General features: G+C 39.1%; 1 protein-coding gene across 1 annotated transcript in view; it reads right to left on the bottom strand.

Annotated features, from left to right (window-relative positions):
- Positions 1-328: 328 nt before the first annotated feature.
- The window catches only part of LOC118833336 (E3 ubiquitin-protein ligase HUWE1-like), a gene marked incomplete at its 5' end in the record, with an annotated part of 49,713 nt that continues 27,137 nt past the window's right edge, over positions 329-22,904 (bottom strand). The window contains 31 exons of the mRNA XM_036740699.1: positions 329-598; positions 747-937; positions 1,184-1,365; positions 2,127-2,244; positions 2,638-2,743; positions 2,850-3,137; positions 3,590-3,730; positions 4,668-4,785; positions 5,239-5,484; positions 5,584-5,739; positions 5,902-5,998; positions 7,057-7,184; positions 7,300-7,502; positions 7,765-7,897; positions 8,320-8,476; positions 8,599-8,708; positions 9,315-9,831; positions 10,240-10,786; positions 12,807-12,909; positions 13,044-13,332; positions 13,809-14,023; positions 16,191-16,324; positions 16,578-16,824; positions 17,212-17,493; positions 18,423-18,468; positions 19,243-19,397; positions 19,569-19,658; positions 20,037-20,215; positions 21,339-21,564; positions 22,083-22,251; positions 22,359-22,489. Coding sequence (XP_036596594.1) covers positions 496-598; positions 747-937; positions 1,184-1,365; positions 2,127-2,244; positions 2,638-2,743; positions 2,850-3,137; positions 3,590-3,730; positions 4,668-4,785; positions 5,239-5,484; positions 5,584-5,739; positions 5,902-5,998; positions 7,057-7,184; positions 7,300-7,502; positions 7,765-7,897; positions 8,320-8,476; positions 8,599-8,708; positions 9,315-9,831; positions 10,240-10,786; positions 12,807-12,909; positions 13,044-13,332; positions 13,809-14,023; positions 16,191-16,324; positions 16,578-16,824; positions 17,212-17,493; positions 18,423-18,468; positions 19,243-19,397; positions 19,569-19,658; positions 20,037-20,215; positions 21,339-21,564; positions 22,083-22,251; positions 22,359-22,489 — 5,807 coding nt within the window. The remainder of the gene's footprint in view (positions 599-746; positions 938-1,183; positions 1,366-2,126; positions 2,245-2,637; positions 2,744-2,849; positions 3,138-3,589; positions 3,731-4,667; positions 4,786-5,238; positions 5,485-5,583; positions 5,740-5,901; positions 5,999-7,056; positions 7,185-7,299; positions 7,503-7,764; positions 7,898-8,319; positions 8,477-8,598; positions 8,709-9,314; positions 9,832-10,239; positions 10,787-12,806; positions 12,910-13,043; positions 13,333-13,808; positions 14,024-16,190; positions 16,325-16,577; positions 16,825-17,211; positions 17,494-18,422; positions 18,469-19,242; positions 19,398-19,568; positions 19,659-20,036; positions 20,216-21,338; positions 21,565-22,082; positions 22,252-22,358; positions 22,490-22,904) is intronic.

Raw genomic sequence — 22,904 nt, 5'->3', positions numbered from 1 at the left:
TTAACAAACTGAGTTTTTTTAAACAGAAAAATTATGTACACACAGACATGAATTTAGCATTATAGTTTTCCCTCTTGCATACACACACACACACACACAATTTTCTTATGTACTCTTACACATTAAAAATTATTTTTTTCCTTTTCTCTATATCCAAAATCTCAATCCTTTTTAGCACTGTATAGAATCTGGGGTAAATGAGCAGTTTGTCTAATAAATGTCTCAGACATTTCAGATACTGAGTTTCCCTTTTTGTCAAATCTGAGTTTAGGGAGCTAGTACATATGGGAAGGGAGAGGATTGAAAGGAAAAGTGGTACACACACAAAGATAACTCGGTTTAATTTATTTATTGGTTGGTTACGCTTTCTTCTGTGGTCTGTTTCTGAAGGTTTTGCTTTTGGGGGAAATTTTCCCTTTTTCTGCTTTTCTTTCCCAAGTCTGAGAGTAGAAAAAATAGCAACAGCATGGAGTGGTGCTGCACAGCCCTTAGGATTTATGCTAGTCCGAAGCCCTCTGAGCACTCCTGTATAGCCAACAGCAGCATATGGCGTAACTTCTCGTAGCTCTCATAAGCAGGTAGGTCTAGCTGATTAAAACTAGGAAAAGAGACGGGAAAATAAGTAAAGACAAGACAGAATCCTAGAATTTTGAGTGGCTGAATAGACCTGCTCTCTCTTCTCCCTTTTCTCTTCCATCCATCTACCTATCACTCCTCCTCCATCCCCTACGGTTTCTTTTTCTTACCAAGTATGAGCTGAAGGTAAGCGGTCTGTGGACCTGTCATCACGGTGAATCTGGAATTTCTGAATACCATTCATTCCTTCAAGTGCTGCAAAGCCCTGAAGAGGTACCTTTGAAGTGCCTGTAACAAACTGGAGGAATTTGGCCCGGTCTGCCTGATCAAAAGAGCGAAGAGCTCTCCAGAACCACTGGATCTATGAGGAAAAAGCATTCAAATTCAAGTGTTAAAGGATGCAGGCCAATGGGAAGGCAGTGTAGGAGGAAGAAGACTGGGAAGTCTAATTGCCTCTAATTGACTTAGACTCAATTCTTCTGTTTTTTTCATTTTTTTCTAACATACCTTTTGTCTCACACAATCTACACTCTTAACTTTACACTTCTCTCTAAGGTCTAACATGGCACACATGTGGCAAATATGAATTAAAATGAGAAGGTCTTACCTGTATGGAATTAGACTGGTACTTGTGATACTCAGTGTTTGATTTTAGGTCATCAATATCAATTGTGGGAAGGCCTGAGATTAGAAGTTCTAGCTCCTGCTCCGTAAAGATGGAAATGAGACGCTTGGGGATAATTTCATAAAAGCCATCCAGAAAGGCAGCTAGCTGTTTCCGGATTGCTCCTGCAGAAAAGAATTTATTATCTACCTACTCAAACAGTATCCTTTTCACTTGCTATTCTGAATATAAGACACTTAAGTTAGGGTAATTTTATTATGCCTCTTTTTCCATCTCAACATTACTTTACAGACTGAAATTAATTTTAATTTCCTTTGTGTAGTTTACATTTACATCTATTTGCAATTAAATGTCATCTGAAGGGATGATTTCATTTTTAATGCATCCTCAGAAATTTGTAGGGGATATTTCATTATCTAAATTGTCATTTATCTGTCAGATATAACAGATAGTGTGTACTTGATACATGTTTGCTGTGCTATAATATTCTTAAAAAGAAACCACGACAATGCTCGATTAAACTTCATTTCATTTTAAAGTGGATGAGACCTACAAGGAAGAATAAGAAACTTGCCTAAAGAGTTTACAATCCAGTTGGGATACAGAGGACAGACGTAAGTCAAAGATAATAGGGAAGAATGTGATAGAGCTGTATCTTGACCCCTAGGCTTAGCATGGCCGTTTCTTCTTTCCAACCAGAATAAAGGCCAATATCTAAAAATGCTTAACACAACACTGTAAATGCTTTCTAATTACTATTTTCCTTTGATCCTCATAACAATCCAAAGAGGAAGATGTTGTTATTATCCCAATTTTACAATGGAAGAAATTGAAGTAAACTTCAGGTCTATCTGACCCTAGATCAAGTATTTGCCATTAAACCCTCAGCTGCCTGTAATTACATCACAGTTTAAACTCCTCATACCTGTCATTCTCATCTGGCAAACCAAATGTACATATTCCTTTTTGTTCTCCTCAGTTACCAGAGTATTAGATCCATTTGGCTTGAGGTCCCGAACCTCACAGACTCCAAACTCTTGAACCTAAAAATAAGCAACCATCCCACCGAAGGAATTAAAATAAAACAGAACATTTAGTTTACCAAATGAAGCTAATAGCTTTCTCATCATTATGCTTTCAAAGGTTCTTAATTTCAAGATGGGCAAAGACATTTCAAAGTCTCCTTTTCCATATTTTAAGACAAAGAAGCAATTAGATCTCTAACTCTCAAGACCTTGATGTCTCAACACAATATTAAATCAAGATTGGATGAAAAATTTCATTCTGTTAGGTGAGGTGATGGAGAACAAAGGCCTGGGGTGTGGAGAAAGTAAATAATAGGATATTTGAAAAAATGGAAGTGCTTAATTTAAATGGGTATCAAAGAATTAACCCTTACCCTTTAGTCTCTCAAAAGGCCCACCACCAGCAATTACCTCAGTACTGAAAGTAAGATCATATCCAAGTGAAGAGACATCATTTTCCAGCAGGTAGACTAGGCCCTGGTAAAAGTGGTAGTCTTCACTCTCCATATCAGTATACCTGAAAGTAGGCACAATTCACTGTCAACTGTAGAAGAGGAAATGGTAGGGTGGGGTAGGGTTGCTCAGGCTTTGGGGAGAACTGTTTGTAGATGATATAAACTCACCTGACTGACTTGCCTAGGATGTGTTTATAGAAGGATCTAGTGAAGTAGCACTCTAGGAGACGGTTGTCATATACAGCCTTAGCCACAATACGCCCAACAAACTTGAAGTAACTGAGGTGGTTGGGGTTACAATGGGAGGAAGGGTTGATGGTATAGGTGACACGGTCACCTGGTGAAGTCCGAAACAAGGCATACATAGGGTTAAACATCTCCCTTGAGATGATCATGTACCACTCCCGAAGCAGTCCTCCAGCATCTTGGCCTTCTTCTCCTTCAAATACAATATACCTAGCATTGGAAGGAGATAGGGAACAAAAATAAGTCATTTCAGTGTTTTGATCATGACCATATGTATTTCTATAATGCAGAAAACTGAAAGGGTGGTCTTTGATTTTTAAAATATACATGCCTGTTTTAAAGATGAGGAAATAGAGGCTTGGAGGTTAAAGTATTTACTCATGGTCACACCTGACAGAGCATGTGAATAAACAATCCTAACTATTTATATCCTTGCTGTAAATCAGTGAACAAATCTTTGCTTTGGGAGTCAATTTTTCCCAACTATAAAATAAGAGAGAATTTGACTTAATGCGCTCTAACCCTAAACGCACTCTAACTGGTTTTTAGCTAGCTGAGGAATTGTAGATATTTGAACCATTAAGGGAAACAATCTAAAAAGGCCAAAACTTATTTTCAGCCCTTTTTATGCTCCCCAAAGCCAATTTTTATGGTGTCCTTACAATCGATTCTTCATTTCCTCAGGTGACTTTCGATGAAGCTCACGGTAAGAGTCTTCAAAAACATGATCACGACGGACATGTACAGCCATGTCTTCTTTCCGGAGCCCCTCATCTAGCCGCTCTAGTTCTTGGCGGAAATACCTGGGATATGGACAAGTGGAAAAGACAAAAGGACTGCTTTTATCAGTACCACAATGGGTTTTCGGACAGGATCTATCAAAAGAGCAAGAGCCTGATGATAAACAGAAGAAATAAAAGTTTCCTATTATTATTATTATAAAGAAGCATAAAAGACAATGCTGGGCATAAAATCAGGAAAATATGAATTCACAATCAGTCTCTATCCGAGGGAATCTGGGTAAGCTACCTAAACTCTGTCTGCCTAAACTTTCTTGAAAGTAAAATGGAGATAAAAATTTGTTGACAATTATCCTAACATAAAACAGCGACTATGTCCTATGGTTATTGGGAAGATCAAGAGAAATACTATATACGCAAAATTCTTTGCACAGTGCTTGGCACATAGGTGCTAACAGCAATGGTTATTCTCATATTTTCCTAAAAAACTTCATACCCAATCACAGAAACACAGTAGGGATACCTATGCGTATGAAGAGAAAATGAGGCCCATATGGATCACAAGGAGTTGATTTTAGAACATAAAAACAAGAGTTGTACATCATGACAGAAAAAAATTATGCTTCAGGTTAGGGTTGGCCTTGGTATATCTTAACTGACTATATGGAAATGTGAGTTATTAATAAGGTGTTTTCTGAAGTCTCTTCTAGCCCTGAAATTTTTGAATTCTAAAATGATTATAGAAGGCTAAGCAGTCCAAAAATTTCATTTTAAGGATGGGGAAACTGAGGCTGATCATATAATAAGTCCCTATATACTATATTTCTAGCGACCAAAACATGTGGATTTTCTTTTTTAGCTACTATTTAGTGTATCTGCTGCCTGTATCCCTAGTGTTAGCAAAAATTAGTTTTTGTGTGGCCCACATCCCTGTTTCTCACTTCCAAATTCATTTTCTGATCTGACCTTTACTCTTACTACGCAATTTTTATGGACATACTTGCGCTTTACATCAAAATCAAGGACCCGGATGTAGTCCACAAGGACAGCAAAGGGCCCATCTGAAAGGTGGGTTGTAGACTGACGTAGGATCTGGTTTAACACAGTTTGATGAGTTTCTGAGAAGAAAGAATGGATTTCAGTATATTAGAGGGTCAAATTAGTATCATTATAATGTTTAAAAAAGGGAAAATAATGGCTCAAAGAGAAGGAAATGTATGTCAAAAACAAAGAGGCCTTGGGACTCAATATTTATTCTTTTAACCCTCACAATTGCAGCCTAGTTCTAGCACAGATAAGCTCCAGTCTTCTCTTGACTTGACCATATCCTGAAATTCTATTCACAATACTTTCTGGAAAGGGAAATCTTACTCATTTTACGAACAGGTGATCAATTCTTTCCTTTGATCTGTTCTTATAACTCCTCAGTTTATAGGTACCATGATTATGTCACTTTTAGAGTCCTACTCATAAATATCTGTCTAATCATGGTGATGGCAACCTTTGAACTTACATGAGAAAGTTTAAAGTCAGAACTGATAAAATAACTTTCAGGTTCTGGGTTTTCTCACCAGCAAATCGAAGGAACTTCTGTGTGTCAGGGGGCAGACTGGAGGAGATATGCATAGATGAAGGCTCCCTGGAGAAGAATGGGTCCAGGGAGGAAGGAGTAGCAGGGGTCAAAGGTGCAGGAGAAAGTGGTGGAGGCTCATCTTTGATGTGGGCAAGCTGGCTCTCACGGGTGTCCCTTACAGGTGGCTTGCTCTCGCGCTCTGTAGCATGTACTAAAAAAAAAGCTTCCACAGCAGGCTGCAGCACTGCATAGGAGAGGAAACAGAATAATACATAATAAGAGTTAGGAATGCAGTAAGTTACTTAGAGGAGATAGAACAGAATGTTCTAAAACCAATACTAACCTAACACAGCATGCTGGTCATGGGATTCCTCTAGTTCTTTCAAACATTCCCCGAGCATGTCCCAAAGCTCATCCAGGCTCAACTGTTCACTTAGTAATGGAAGGTCCGGGGACCTTTCTTCTTTTTCCTTCTCTCCCTGTTGAGGTCCTTCAGAGCCTTGGGTGTGGGACGCAGGAAAATAAAGAACAAGACTGAGCTGGGAGCGCTTATAGAGTACATCTTTTGCAACAATAATAGTCTCATAGTAACAAAAAGGGGTGATAACTTTCAAAGACTTCATTTCTACTGTGATGTCTATTAAAGCAGAAAAATACTGACCAATAGGTTGTACATCTCGAGTGATAGGGGATGGCTGGTCCACATCCATGGGAGATTCATCTCTTCCGGCAGAAACCTCTGATTGTCTTGACTCCGACTGGACAAAATGGAAATAGTAACAGGAAGTCTTGGTCTCTAATTCCCCAGGCAAGGTGACCTTCCCACAGATAGCTCAGAAGAAAGAGTGATGTTCTGCTTTCTCCGAGACCCATTCAGTAATTGGCAGAACACTAATGAAGGTCCAGAATATTAAGTATCTACTTTCTGTCACCATTTTTAATCTTGGCCCCAAGCTTTTCACAATGCCATATTCCTTCAGTTTTAAAAGAGGAAAAGAACAAAAGCACAAGCTAGAACCAGAATGGATATTTGTAACCCTCTTTTCTAGTGAGGTATTGAACAAATACCTGTTTAACTACATAGTAGTTACATACCGTCACAAAGACCATGGAAGACATAGAGAAATTAAGAACTAACTTTTAAGGGTTTATTAAATTAAGTAACTTATTAGTACAAAGTTTTAGATCTCAGATTACAATTCTTGAAAAAGCCTCCTCTCTCATTGAGGAAGAAGAGGCAGAACATATAGTTCTAACGACACAATCTCCAGAAGAGTAAATTTTTTTTTTTGCAGGTTCATTTATGGTTAGGAGAAAAAAATGATTGGGAGCAGAGATTGAAACTGAGGAGCCATCAAAATTATTATTTTTTTGGGTCAAAGACTGTTCCTACTCTCTTAAGATCATATTGAGGACTTTCAGCATGGGGCTATACTTCAGACTTTCAAATTAAGGTTTCTACTAGAATCAAAAATAGAAGCTCTGTTTTCAAAGAACTTTACTCCTGTGGCTGGGAGAAAAAAATCATGACACAATATCAGGATTCTGATTTAGGGCCAACAAACTTCCAACGTAATCTCCCTTAACAACTCAATTTTCAAGGTTATTTTAATATGACTTTTTTGGCAGTGTGCTTCCCTGAAGTAAAGGTAGTAGCTAGGCCTAGAGGACTCTACCCTCAGTGGGTATGAGGACGGAAGTGACTGAGAAAAAACTAAGCAGAACTAGAGAACCACACAGAAACAAATGGGTGGGTGGGTGGAGGCAGGGTGAGGGAAGAAATGAACAAATGAGCATGCCCAGGCATCATGCTAACCATTGCTGCTTGTTGCTGTGTCCTCGCCCTTTGACCCTCACGTACCATTTGTATAATGGTATCAGCCTCAGCCTCCAGCTGCCGAACAGCTGCCTGGATGCTGCTAGCCGAGCCCAGGCCAGAAGCACCTGGAAGGAGGGAGAAAATTTGTACACAGTCACGTAAGGGAAACAGGATAATAGTCTCCTTAGCTCTGTTACAAATAAACCCAGGAAACCAGGCTAATATCCTTCAGTTTCATACCTAGCCTGCCTATTTGCTTGGCTTTCTTGTTAGCCCTTCGAGTGTCATCTCGAAGCTGAATAATGACTTGTAGTACTCGTAAGAAAAACTTCTGGGTGGATGTCTTGGACGTCAGCATGGACATAGAAGGTAGCTGTAGCTCTCGGCCACCCAAAGGGCGTTTCTGAGAGGCCACTATCACCACATTCTCGGCAGTATCAAACCTAGGCAGGGAGGAGAAAGACTCTAGTAAAGTAGCTGCTTTGGATAACTTCTTATAGCTTTCTAGGGATGTGTACAAGATTGTTAGAAAAAGCTTAACCTCAATAGTGTATACACAGAAATAAAGATGCCAAAAGTCTTTCAACTGTGAGTCCTCTAAGGAAGAATTTTCCATTCATTCTGTTACTAAAGACATCAATCACTAAAAAAAGGAAGCAATCTGTTGGTCTTCCATTTTCTTGTATGGTTCTGGCTATTACTCACCTGCTCTGCATTTTTCCTTTCAACTTAGTGGCTTGTGGCTGTTCTTCAGGTAGACAGTCCGGAGAAAGAGTCTCACTATGGGTTCGACGTAGCTGTTCCAAGTTGTATTCTCGAAGTTCAGCCAAAAGGGTCCCTAAGTGAACAGAAGGGGTTATTCAAGAATTTTATCCAAAGTTAAGCAAATAAGACTGTTTTGGCAGCTCAGAGGAGAAAAAAACATGCTCTGTTGAGAAGCTTTTACAAAGTTCTGAAAAGGCTGGATGTTTTTGTTTAGTCATGATCTGTGGAAGATAAGGTCATATCAAAAAAGACTGACATTTTCCAGGCTCACATAGTCCCAAGTGCTTGTCTGATTTCCAAAGTAGTCAAGTAATTTCTATGCTGTAGTAATTACATTACTGTAGAGATCAAGCAACAATTGTGCTGTCTGTTTGTCCTTGAACCTCACATAACATTTCTATGTGAATTTGTATCTGTGAAAGTCTTGAGACCATTGGCATTCCCAGAGGAGCAAGGAAAGGAAGAGGTGACTAGTTAAAGTTAAATAACCCTTACCAATTTGCTTGCAGAGAGTGTAACCGAGGTGTCTTGCACCATTCAAAAGCAGCTTGAGTATAGTGTCTCGAGTCAAGGGGTCCCCCCTGGAGAGCTGTAGTAAGACATTGGCTGCATCTTCTAGACCTTCCTCCGAACAGCAGTGTGATGTCAATACCTAAAGCAAAAAAGATAGATTACATGTGACTTAAGCAGCTGCAAGTAATAAAAAGAGTCCTTCTGTAACCCTAATATGAGATCCTGTCACCCACCTTCCACTGAAATTACTTGAAAGCCTACCTCCACAGAGAGTTGAAGCTGGTTTTCTGTTAGGCCTGGGGCCACTATCTTGTCAGTACATCCCCCTTCACCAGACTTTGCTGGGGATTTGATATTCTTAGTACTAGAAACTTTAAAGAAACAAAAACAACAGGGATCATACTGAAGTAGCTGAGTTGCAAACTTAGTTTTTCCTACCCAACAAGGCAACTGCATTGAACTTGGAGCTGCCTAAATCACATTGAACTTAGAGAAGCACCCAGCTGATTATTTAGGTGAACATTTTTTTTTGGCCTCAGATTTTTTATACATATAATATGTAATATAAAGACTAGATGCTCATTAGGTCCCTTGTAACCACAGCGCCTAGAAGACTTTTAGAAGATTAAACCTGTATGATATCCCCTCTCTATATGTTCAAACTTATTCAGAAAAGCCAAAATGTTTTCTACATTGGATTTGCATGTTTCACTCAGTCTTGCCCAAATGAAACAGCAAGTACTTAAGGGGTTAAATCACCTCTTTATTTCTGGTTCCACAGCAACTAAATGAACACAACCTAACTTCAGAGGGAGCTTTCATAGCTGGCAGATAAGGTAATGGAGAGTTGCTCCTTCATGATAATTCACTTAACTCCTTCAATGGAACCAAGTTATATCTTGGAAAACCTCCCCCAAAATCTGAAGTTCAGCAGTGTTCACATTTAATGAAAAGCTAGTCTTCAATGTTCAACTTACTTGAAGCAGTAGTGGATGTTGTCAATTCTGGAGCCCCAGTTATTTCTAGGGCAAAGACAGGTGTGACAGGAGCAGTGACAACTGTGGCGGTGGCGGTGGCAGTGGAAGAACTACTGGTGGCATAGTTAGCCAGTACTTCTGGCATTTTGTTTTCTGGGAGAGCAATGGAGATGAGAGACAGGAGTCTGAGAAGCTTTTCAGTCAAGAGGGAGCTCCGTCGGATGACTGGGTGGGACAACATGTTCATGAGCTGCCCCAATGGTGAAGCCTCAAGACTGTGTGGAAATGTCTCTCCCTCACCACCGGCGCTCACAGGTACAGACCTGACGGAACTTTTCCCTTTACGGCTGACATTCATGTTGTCAAGTTTTACCAACAAGTCCCAGAAGTCAGTGGAGAGGCCAGTACTAGAGGACTGCCCAGGGCAAGGGCTGCCGGCCTGTTTGTTGCTCCTCTCCCGATCACTCTCACAGTTTATCTCTTTGGTCCACTGTTGTGTGAAATGGCTAGGAAATACCTGCAAGAGAAGCAATGGTAGTCTAAGTCAAGAAATTTATAGAGTGAACCTTAAATACAGAGAGCTAGGACAGCTTGTTTGGACTTGGAAGACAATGTAGCCTGTGCAGATTACTTCCATTAGTAAGACTGGAAAAAAGGGGTGGTGGCGGCAGGAAAGAGGGTATAGCCATGGATTGAATGTAAAAAAGTAAATCTAGCTAGTATGATGAAAAATACTCATTAAACTCAGGTTTTCACTTTCACTTTGCTAACTAGCTGGCTTTGGGTTATGTTCCTTTAATCTATTTTGACTCAGGTAATTCCTTTGTAAAATTAATTAAGGGACTGAGGTAAACAATGCCTAAGATACTTTTAATTCTGATATATTATGACTGGTTTGCTGAAGGCTAAACTACATGATACTCACCTTGGCTAACTGAATAAGTGTGTCTAGAACATGTCTGCAGACCACTGGTGCAGCCTGAGGGTGGATGTGGACAGCAGAACCACAACCAGCATGTTTCTCCATGTGTTTTCGACCTCCTGACCTTTGAATCTGGAATATATTAGTTCGGCAGCCCAAGGCTGCATCCATGGACACAGACAGCCAAGAAAGCTGACTGGAACTCTTAGATTCCATCTTATGCAACAGGTCCAAGGACCGATGGTCAAGACTGCCTGAGGTACAACCTTTTGATAACTTCTTTCCTTTGTCCTCAGAAGCAACTGACTTCGGCATTTCTATGCAAAACTCCTTCTCACTGCTACGCTGCAGGATGGAAAGCAGACTTCTGATAACCCAATGGCGTGTTTGTGCATGGTAGCAGAGGTTACGTAGGACCCTGTGCAGGCGACTTGTATTTAGCTTGGGTTCATCAACAAAAAGAAGGACAAGAAGGCAAGACAAAGCTTCATGGTCCAGAAGGAGACGGCCACGGAGGCGGAGAAAGCTTTCCATGTTACTGCCTGAGGGTCTGCAAAACAAGATAAAATCAGATGGCCAATTCTTGCTCTTTTACCATCTCTTTTGCTTCCTGAAAATGCCAACTTGCCTTGGCTTCTACTAGGCCTCTGTAAAACTATAGTAGGTTAGCTAAAATTAAGAGCTTAATCTCACTGCACCCCGCACCGCCGGCCTCCCCACCCCCCCCAAAGCAAACCTATGCAGAACTTCACAGATTTTAATATAAAGGCCCTCAGATACTAGGAAAAATCGCCATAGTTACTGTAGCCCTTTTCTAGCCAACATGAAGTCAATAAGTATTTTTTACCATTAATGCTATAGGAATATATATGTACTTCTTCTTAATCCTATGATCTGGATTGTGATTTAAAAAGCTGTTCCCTTTCCACTGCTGACATTGAGCTGCACTTCACAACCTTAAGTCTATAAGCCAATTCTTAGTTCTGTAAAATGAAAAATCTAAACATTCTTCCAATATGTCCACAAAATCTACTAAGGTAACAAGAACGACAGCAAAAAAGGATGGAACTATGTAAACCCTGACTCCCTCTGTACCCTGACAGTTCCCTGAATATGACTACAAACAGAAACTTCTGGAAAAAACTCTGGAAAAACTTTGGCATTGGAAAGGGTTTAGTCCAACTGATGCCCTCTATTGCATCCTCATGGACAGATTTAAACCTGAATCATCTAACTCTAAACTTCTGGGTAGAAAATCCAAGTACAAGATGAACTACATAACATAAGATTTAGGAAGAAGTCTCCTTAGTAGACCTTTGATTCTAAATGTAAATAGAAGTACAATAAATATACAATGAAAGATTTAAAGATACATTTTAGAAAATGTTCCAATTACAGAGCCCTTTCCTTTTTATTTTGTTTTTGAGGGGAGCAGGGAAGGCAATTGGGGTTAAGCCACTTGCCCAAGGTCACACATCTAGCATGTCAAGCAATCTGAGGCCAGATTTGAAATCAGGTCCTCCTAGGGCAGGTGCTCTACCCACTTTGCCACCTAGCTGCCCTGACCTTTTCCTTTTTGGAAGTTAGTTTTAACTAATTAACAGAATCCATTTATCACTAGCAACCTCCTATCATTTTGTTCAGATTGTCTGGATCTTTATCTAGAATGTCTTCTTCAAGGTGCAGCATTGGGCCTGGGGTCAGGAAGACCTGAGTTCAAATCTGATTCCAGATACTTACTAGCTGTGTGACCCTGGGCAAGTCACTTAAATCTGCTTGCCTCAGTTTCCTCATCTGTAAGATGAGCTGGAAAAGGAAATGAACCACTTCAAGATCTTTGCCAAGAAACCCCAAATAGGGTCAAAAAGAGTTGGACATGGCTTAGCTGGACATATTGGAAGAATGTTTAGATTTTTCATTTTACAGAACTAAGAATTTTACCTTATTCAATAATTACTGAAAATATTCTAGATGCCAATAATCTCTTAACTTCAAAGTCTGATGGTTTTTTCAAAATTCTTTTTTCTAAATTGTTCTATAGCATGTGACAGAAATGACTACCCTTTTCTTGATATTCTCTCTAGGTTTTTGTATACTGCTTTGTTATTCTTAAGATGAGCAGGAACTTAGTATCCTAGATTCAGTCCTGAGTCTTCTCCTGTTCTCCTCTACAGTACCTCACTTGGTAAACCTACTAGTGTAAATGAATTTAAATTGTCATCTTTTTGTTCTAGCTGTTCTCCTAAATTACAATCCTTTAGGCTTTTCAAACTTAACAAGCCCCACATAGCACATTAATCTCAATTACTGTCCTTGAAAACCTATTGTTCTTCTGAAGTTTCTTATTTTTGCTTAGGGGATCACTTTCCTCTAGTCACCCTGGTTTCATCTTTGACTCCCCATACACCCTTAGCCCAAGTATAGTTAGTTGCTAAATATTGCTACTTCTATTTTCACAACAGTTATTGTATGATTCCACTTCTCTCTTATTCACACAACCACCATCCTTCTTCCTTAGAGCTTCCTAAATGGTCTGATTCAGAAAATGGGAATACAAGAGTAATCTGTACCTGCTGTGCCTACTGGTTCCTCCCATCTGGAAAGTGCCACCTCTCTGAACAGCAAGTCGTGTGTACTGGACTCCTCGATTACCACTCAGGCGACTTGTGAAGGCTGCCAAAAAAGGAGAGAAAGTTGATAAAGGGAGTAAGTCAGGTTTCAGCTTTGACTACAGTGAATCAAAGGGAAGGATCATAGTAGTGTCTTCTTGGATACTCAAACACATAAAAAATTCCCATAGCTTTTACCTGGACTTCGAAGGATGGCAGAGAGTGCTGAAGTGCTACTATGTCCAAACAACCTCTCATGCATAAGCTGTCTCTGCCACGCTTCCTGTTCCCGCCGTAAGGCTTGTGCTTCTGCAGCAATGTCTGGTGGCATAACAGCTAATACACTGTCTTCCATATCTTCTAAAACACTCCGGCGTAGGTCTGACGGTAATGTCTGGATGAAGGTCACTGGGTCCATTGGGGTATCTGAACTAGCATTCTGTGCCAGTTCTCGCCTCTGCTGCTCAGCCCTCTGTTGAGCTAACACCTGAGGAAATGAATATATTATTGGAGGGACTCAAAGAATCCATAAAAAGGTTAGTCCAAGTTAATCCATAAAAAAAATTAACCAGTCCATCTACCACCTTCCATTTTACAGAAGAGTAAAACAGGCTAAGGGGACTTAGTAGGTAAGCAGTAAAATATCATCCTTGGGTTAATTTAAAGCAATTCACAGGGCTGGTGTATGGTCTTACCATTTAGGTACAATGAAATGTCTTGGTTGAATAGTTCCAAGAGGAGGGGATTTAGAACCATTCCAGGACATTATTTTTGTCTAATTCCCTTAATTTATAGCTGATGAAAGTCTAAAGCAATTTGCTCAATATCAAATAGCTTTAGTACATGTTGGACACTACTGAGTGTATTTAATTTAGTGACTCTGGATATCTCTGGATTTGTTCTTTTGTTATACGGAAAACCTTTAAGGTAAGGAGCCCACAAAGGCCCAACACTCAAATGTACCTCTTCTTGAATAGCTGGAGGCAAAGCAGCCAGGAATTCTGGGTTTACTTCAGTCAAACTAGGGTTCCCAACCACAGGACGAACTGGATTGGTGGTTGCTGGAGTGCCCCTTCCAGGAGGTTGGATGCCCAGCTGGTTTTGTAATACTTCTTGTCGGATGTCATCTGGCAGAGCAGCCAAAAAGGAGGGATCTACGCCCTCAGGAAGATTAATACCTAAAACAAGATACTCAGGTTGCTCTAGTGTACCTGCTAGAGGTTGCTCACACCATTCCATGGCTCTTTTCTTTTTTTGTCTACTCCAATCTTTCAAATCTCTAGGCCAAGTCAAAAACTACTTATTAAATGCTTACTTTCTGTGAATTACTGTACTGAGTGCTGGGAATAAAATACATGTTAAAAAAAAAAAGTATGTGCTTACACTCTAACACGAAAGACTACATAAAAAAAGAGCTAAGAAGGGGGAAAGGGAAGGTACCTTTTTAAATCTGAAGGATGGCTGGTCTGGGGCACTTTTTCTTCACTTATAGATACAATTTTTTTAATCCCTCTTTAATTTCCCCCTCAAATTACATGTACAAATATTTAAAACATCTTTAAAAATTTTTAGTTCTAAATTCTTTTTTTCCCTTCCCCACTCCTTGGAAGGCAAACAATTTGATATACATGATATATGTGAAGTCATGTAATATATTTCCATATTAGCCATGTTGGTAAAGGGCAAAAAAGAAAAAGAAAAGAAAAGAAAAAGACAGCAAAACCTAAGAAAAATTCAGAAAATTAAAAAAAAAGTATGCTTCAATCTTCATTCAGATGCCTTATGTTCTTTTTCTTGGGGTGGATAGAATTTTCCATTCAAAAATCCTTTGCAACTGTCTTGGATCTTGTAGTTTAATTGATTAGCATACAATATTACTGTTCCTGTGTACAGTGTTCTCCTGGTATTATTCACCTGAGTCTGCATACAAGTCTCCCCTGGTTTTTCTGAATCTGCTTGTCATTTCTTGTAGCACAATCATATACCACAACTTGTTCAGCAACTTCTCAACTGAAGGGTACCACAAAAAAGCTTCATGTAATAATTTTGCACTCCTCTATAACCTTAGTCCTTTTCTCTCATCTCTTTAGGATATATAGCTCTAGAAATTATATTGCTGGATCACAGGGTGAGTATAGTTTTATATCTTTTGGGCATAGTTCAAAATTGGTTGGATCAGTTCACAACTCCATCAATAGAACATTAGTGTCTCACTTTTCCAACATCCCCTTAAACATGTGTCATTTTCCTTTTCTATCATATTAGCCAATCTGATAGGTATAAGTAGTACCCCAGAGTTATTATTTCTCTAATCAATACTCATTTTATCATTTTATAGGAGTATAGACTGCTTTCACTTCTGTCTTCTGAAAACTGTCTGTTCATCTCTTTTGACTAACAACTGGTAAATGACTTGTACTCTTATAAATTGATTCAGTTCTTAATATATTTGAGAAAAGATGGGCCCTTTTTCTAATGGGAGGTGCACAGAATTCACCAACAGGACAAAGGAGTCAAAGACAGGTGAAGAAGACAACAAAACATGGTGATTAAATCTGGACTGAAGCAGATGATCCAGGGACTTCCTCAAAACAGAAGTCCTACCAGTGAAGCTTCCCCCAGAATCTACAACTTGGAGGGAACCTTAAAAATCTAGTTTAACCCATAGCTGACAAGGAACTTATTTACTAACCTCTTTTCTTGACCCTGGACAGTAACAGCACTTATCTTCCTTGCCCTGGCAATTAATTATGTATGCTTTCTTATAGTAGGTTATATACCAATTTACAAAATGCTTTCCTCACCAAAACTTTAAGGCAAGGACTTTAAGTATTATATTTATTTTATAGGTGAGGAAACACAAAAAAGGGCCTAACGATGTGCCTGAAATGTGATGACTAACAAATTAAAGAGATGGGTTTTGGCTTCATGTTTCTAGACTCAAGAACCCACACAAGCAAATTATACCATACTTGTCTTTTAACTCACTAACCAGGCTTTCAATATCACTAATAATGAATATTGACTAAATGACTACTCTACAAAGAATATAGATATGAAACTTCTAGGAGGCAGTGATTATTTGTATTGGATCTTTTAATTATTTGTTCTACATAGTGCATCAGCAAGATAGGACTACCAAGCCTGATAACTGACCCAAAGGCTATTATCTTTATTCCATTTGCTGTTATGCATAAATTAACAGACTATGTCTCCCACCCAAAGGCAAGAAGAGGCTTTTTAATAGACATTCCCAATGTCTTCCTTGTTTACGTTACTGTTTATTGCCAACTATGAACACTCTCTAGCATCATCTGAAAATACATGCCATCACTGAGGTCTAACCTGCAAGAGGAGCTTCTTCTTCACTGCTTGTTGAAGGCAGTGGCTCTTCTAGATTATCCCTAGAATCTGTACCAGAAATTGCTGTAGCTGAATCTCTAGTGGAGGAACTTTCAGAAGATGAACCTGGAGGAGAGCTATGAAAAAACATGAAGAGGATGTCATTCTGATGAGGGGAATCATCTGGAACAACTACGTTCCCTTCTAAGTAAAACAAGAAACAAATTTCTTGCTATTTTCTCACTCCCTTTCCCCAATCTCCTACTTCATGTTGGCCTTAAAAAAAGTTTTATTTAATCATCTGCTTCCTAATACTTCTACTTTTACTTTCAATATTCAGTTCCTCCCTGTAATAAAGCAGACAAAAACATCATATCACTCATATTTCACCTGTCTTCAGACTGTTGCGGGGATTCACTTGGCCCATCTCCACTGCCCTGTGTTTCGGTATTAAGCTGAGGAATATCCACAGTGGTGTCTACCCTAAGTGGTTCGATGCTGCTGGATATCACACTGTGCCCAACTCCCTCCTGCAGGTTGCAGGATGCCAGGCTGCTAGTATCCATAGGAGAGCCCTCCAGCTGATTGTTCACAGCAGCCAGGACATCTGAATCCTCAGCCCTTTCTGGAGATGAGGCTGTGTGGAAACCACAAGAAGTCAGAAAATATGAATTGGACCACAAATTGGTCAAAATTAATAGCAAACACTATTTTCTCTGCTGAATACATTTGTACAGATGAGACAATACATGCCTAACTGAATGGTTACTAAGTTGTGTCTCAAAAAAACAGAAGGGTTTAATGTAAAGAATGATGACTTGAATCAGGACAATTAGTGCTAGGCTCTGTGACTTGGGACAAGGTTGTGTCCTTCAGCCTGACCAAATGTAAAATGAAAAGACTCACCTAGTCTCTAAGGTCACTTCTACTTCTAACATTTCTTGATTCAATAAATTTATGGAAAAAGTTGTGCTCAAGGTTTCACTGCATTTTTAAAATAAAAAAAAACCCACAAAAAACTTACTTATCGTGGGAGCTGGTGATAACTCCATTTGTATTGCCTCTGTTTCACTACTTGGTCTTCTGGAACCTAAGACTTCTTGTTCCACAGGCATAAGAAGCTGTGAAGAGGACTGTGGTCTATTTGGGATATGAAGCTGCTGTGGCAGCTCTCCAATAGCTGGTGAGGGTGGCAGAGATGGTTGCTGATGAGAAGTTTCCAGAGTAACAACATTTTGTTTGGGTCTAACCGAGGTGCCTTCTGCTGGACTTGCAGTTGGGTAGTTATCAGGTCTAGTGGTCCTATCTTTCTCAGAAAAAATGAGGAACATGTTAAATAGATACTTGGCTGGGGACCTTGTCACTGACAAATACATTCAGTTTAAAAAAGGCCTCGTTATATCTAACAGATATGTTGTTCACCTCTGCCTCATAGCACAGCTCAACAATTTAACAATTTAATTTTTTAAAAGTATCAGTATAGCAAGCCTAAAGTGACTTTCACGTACACATTCTAATTAAAAAAAGCAACCAATAAACAAACAAATAAATAAAATCTTTGTCAAGATCCTAAAGATTCTTCTCAAACACAGTAACCACTTCCAGGCCTCAAGTGGCAAAAAATCGGGAAAGAGAGACAGAAGGTGTTAGGGAGTGGCTAATAATTGGAAATGGTAATATACTACACGATGGAAAAGACAGAAGGTTAATGTTGAATGGAGACAGAAGAAACATGAAATAACATGAACAACAGAATGAAGGTTGAACGGAAAAAATTATTTATTAAGCTTCTTAGTAGATAGGCACTCTACTAAGTGCTTTACAAGGTCTAGCTGGCACAACACTGAATTGCCCTTATATGCTTGGGGCACCATTTCAGGATTTTCAAGGGATTTGCTAGCATTGACACTGTTACTCTCAAATGTCAGAGAATAGAAGCAATCAAGGAAGAGACTGGAAAAATTCCATAGTGTGAGCAGTTTATGGACATACTCATGAACGACGTGCTTTTGGGGGAATACAATGAATAAATTTAATCAATGGGGAAAATGAATCCCATGGGAAAGACAGGCTACATAGTTGTCTCCACAATTGGTTATTACCCTAAAACTATGCAATCTATTACCTCATGCCACAGAACATTCTTCAATTTTAGGACATAATTACTTATATACTTGGAAGAGATGAGGAAAATAATTTTTATCCGAAACGTTGGAAAAGGGAAGAAATGTTTACCTGAGAGATTCTGTTCAGTAGTATCATTTGTTTTGGATGTGGTGCCCTGTGGAGGGACAATATTGAATTTTGATTAACAAGAAGTCTCGCTTATTTAGATTTGGGATGCATTAGTAATTACTAATCTATAAATATTTTATGTCACTACAGAGTAGAATTTCACTGCAAAAGCAGGGTTTATTTTTGTCCTTGAACAATTTTATATTTTTTAAATCTAACATAATATCTGATAAATAATACAGATTTAATGCTTCCTGATTCTTACCCAATGGCTAAGTTTTCTGGTAAAATGAGACCAAATATTGCTGCTATGGTTACGTTTTGACCAGTGGGTCAGAAGACATGGTGGTGGGGGAGAGGCAGCATACAAGCATATCCAGCTGGGGCAGAATATGCCTTGTAGGTTTACATTTTTTATCCCTTTTCCTATCAACGTCCCTCTCCTCCTCCTACCCATTTCTTTCCCCTGTATCTTCTCAACTACTAGAATACAATAACATAGCGATTGGCTAGTCATGTCAGTCATAGCTCTGACTTCTGCGAGTAATTTTTTCATGACAACAAACGAATGGAATTGAGCTCAATTACTGACAAAGGAACATAAGCTTTGTCGCTAAATCCAAGGATTTCTTAATCCTCCCTTGTAAATTAAGTTTTTCCATGGTCATAGGCTGTGTTCTAACTACAGTATAGGGTCAAAAGTTATGAACTAGTTATATCTTTGCTGTATGACCATAGGAACTAATGTCTCATTCTAACCCCCTTGGGGTTGGAATAAATGATACCAGATACTACTGCAGTCTAAATTTCTTTAAGTAACCTGTGTATTCTGATCCTTATTCTCTTTTTCTTCTTTAGCCATGCCAGCTATCTTAGCTTCTTCCTCAGCCAGTTGTTTCCTGCGTTTCTCTCGCCTCTCCTCCAGCTCCTCATCCCTCAGGGACTCTAGGTGATTGATGATGGGCACTTTTACCACTAGATGTGAGAAGGCAGGGATGGAATCAGAGACCATTTTTTAGTGAAGCAGAGGAATAAAATGAGACAAAAGGAGCTGGAGAAGAAGCAGTTCTTCCTTGTTCAGTATCTCCTTTGGATCCCAAAGCTCCAGGGACCACCCACTTCCTATAGCACTGACCCTAAACTCACCAGAAACACAGTCATGCATACTCTCAGCATCAAGAACTTTGCATTCTTCTGTCCACCGGGTTAGGGCTGCGGGAATGCCAGAAAGAGTTCCTGTGACAGGATGAGAAAGACTGATAATCACCTATGGCTATTCTCTGATTTTTTTTATGCTTCCCTAATGATGAATAAACCAGAAACTCCCTTACTCTCCTTAGAACAAAAGGTGGAACTTTATGAGAGCCAAGGAGTCAAAAAATGTCCCTAATTTTAACCAGGGTTCAAAATAGGTTGGAATGCTAAGGGTCATGAAATGCTATACTAAGAAAACAACTAATTTCGATTTTATCTACACAGTGACTAAATTCTTGCTCACCAAAGGGATTTACATTTTCCCAAATCCAACCTCAATAAGGGATATTCTTGTTAGTCTCTTGTAAATTGATAGTAGGTGACAGGCCCTACTCCCACAACTCCCCAACATAAACTTGCCTGCTTGGCTTGTAGCTGTGCTCTGATCATGGAAGAAGTCATCAAGCAATTCATCATCTGAACGGGCAATGATACGTACATCATCGTCACCCACTAGGAGACGTGCTCGTCCCCGGCTTTGCAAGGGAAGACTGCTACTCAGCTGAAGAATATCTGCAGCAGCAGAAGGACCCAGTAACCTGAAATATTAATTTGACAATCATATCTCCTGGAGATCTTCCAGGCAAAGCAGCTCACCTTGATTATTCTTTGGCTTGTCATCAGGTCTCTGAAAAGTCATATTTTATTATTATCACCCTATTTTTTTTCTTTTAGCATTACTGACATCAATCTAAGTTGAGCAGAAAAGAGTTTTTCTTTTCCTGAATATGCAAAATATGCTTCTATTAATAAATCTAAATTTTACATCAGCTGTTGTTGTCCAATGATTCTTCCCTTTATATTCAGGACTTTTTTTAATGCAAAAAGTTAGTATAATCCCATTTTGTATTTCTTGTGAGGAGCACGGAAAGAATAAACAATAAACAATGTGTGTATAGGTGTTAATTAAAAATTTTATTTCTGTTTTCACTGAAAAACAGAAATACAGTATACTAGCATAAATTTGGATACATAAACAAGAGTAAGCAAAATGAAGGAATTCTGCCCATATTGCTAACCATTAGTTTATTTCCAATGGTCAACTTCTACCCCAAAAACATGCACTGAAGAGCTCAACACACATGATTCTTGTTTTCATGTTCCTTTTTCAATGTTTCCTCTGTATACAACAAAGGTTTGTAGTTGTTGCCAGTATGTATATTGTCTTTTTGTTTTTTTTTTTTCACCAGGGTATATATGCCTTGTTAAATACTAATTTCAGATCAATAATTTCTTTAATTATAATAAGTCCATTTCATTTATATACTAAAATTCCTTTAGCCATTTCCCAATCATTATCACCTTATTTGCTCTATAGTTCTTAACTACTGTAACAGTGTCATTCAAATACTTTTAATTTGGTCAGGTAAATACTTGTCTACTTTTGTAAACTTTTTATTGACAACTGATTTTTTAACACACTTATCTCATCACACATTTGGAATTTTGCTACCTTTGATGCTAATCCTGTTCCAAACAGGTTTGTCTCATTCCTCAAAGTCTAAAAATAACTTAATTATTGTTATGTCTTATAAAGAAACAAAATTATCTTATTTGCATCTGATGAGAACAGAGAAAGGAAAGAGTCTAGGACATCATTGCTTGGAAGAAATAAATAAATATAAATTCTTAGAAGCAAAGGTGGTCTCAGTGCCAACTCACCTCTGCAGAATGGGAGGATTGGGCTGTCGATTTCCAGGGTAGTGGACATGGATTGTGTGTCCTGTGTTGACAGTCAATTGCCTCAATGTCCTCTGGCTTCGACCAATACCTTGCGCAAGGCGGGTGGTAGAGGAGCCACTACCAACAGTAAGGGCGCTATGGTCTGCATGCCGTACCATCAGTGGATGTGTAGCAGGTATGTTTCCTGGTGATGGGGGGATGTCTGCTGTAAGAAGATACACATGCATTAGGAGAACTTTCTGGATGCACTAGGGGTTACTGGATGAAACAGTTTAGGCTCAAAGAAATTTAATAATATATCTATTTATTTGGGGTAGAACCCAGGCTTCCTGAGTCTTTCAATGTACTGAACTGTGCTTGAGATAAAGACATTTGGTTTTTTTTTTTGGGTGATAACGACATTCGGACTGAAATAAAAAATTTCCAATTGTAAAATATGAATTAATATTGAAAAAACGGTAGAGTTAAGAACCAAATTCCTTATCCTTCAACACAATTCCACATTTTGACTCTCATCAAAATTATGGACAGCAAACCCTTGATGTCTCACAAACACCTCTTTCAGGGTGAGGCCCCTTCTCTTTTAGGCATGGGAAACTTCCTTAGGATGATTTGAAATAGCAATTTAGCTTTATTTAAGGTTAGGTTCCTGTCTTTTGAAACTGCTGGGAGTAATATCTTTCACGGGGAAAAGCCAAGTGACTCTTATTGTTGCTATCTTACTAGCACTGGAGAACATGCTGTCAAACTCAATTATGAGGTCATCGTCTCTGTCAAAGCGTTCAAACCGGACCAGAGGAGAAGCATTCATATCAGGATAATCTTCATCCAATTCCATCTCAGACCCATCATCATCCTCATCCTCATCTCCCTCTTCACCTTCTTCATCATCCTAAAGCAGAAAATAGGAAAAAGTAGAACTGTAGGCTGTAAGGAGGGACATCAGATTGTACCATACAACCTATTTCTGTTTATATCCCAACACTCCTAGTTCATAACCTGATCATCATCGTCTTCCTCTTCTTCTTCTTCTTCATCTTGACTATCATCTTCATCATCATTGCTACCACTGCTGTCCTCTTCCTGAGTGTGCTCTTCCTCATCTTCAGCATCCAAGATATTCATAGAATCTAGAACAAAGGGTCACAGTAGTCACAAACACAGGCTTACACAAAGACAATTAAGTGGTGCGACTGGGCAAAAAGGGAAACTAATTATCAATAGGGAAGGAAGAGCCAGGAGAAAAGTTGACCCTAGATCCCACCAGTGAGGTACAACACTTTATTATGTAAAGGAGTACTTAGAGATCTTGTGGCCAGGACTATTGGTTGTCCTGGCATCCCACCCCTCTTTTTTCCTGGTAATGTGTCTCTCCCCTATCTGGCACATTCTTCTTGTGAAAGGATCACTATCATTAGGAGAAATGAAACAAAACAAAAATTCAGAAAAGACAACTTTTAAGTCAAGTGGCCAATGTAAAACTGCCGACTTGAATACTTCACTGAAAAAGAGATGACTGGGCCAACTTGCAAAAATGTATGCAAG

This window comes from Trichosurus vulpecula, unplaced genomic scaffold (genome assembly GCF_011100635.1).
Source record: "Trichosurus vulpecula isolate mTriVul1 unplaced genomic scaffold, mTriVul1.pri scaffold_40_arrow_ctg1, whole genome shotgun sequence".
NCBI classification, from domain to species: Eukaryota; Metazoa; Chordata; class Mammalia; order Diprotodontia; family Phalangeridae; genus Trichosurus; species Trichosurus vulpecula.
Note: the sequence above shows the minus strand (reverse complement) of the source record. Positions and strands in the feature narration are given on the sequence as shown.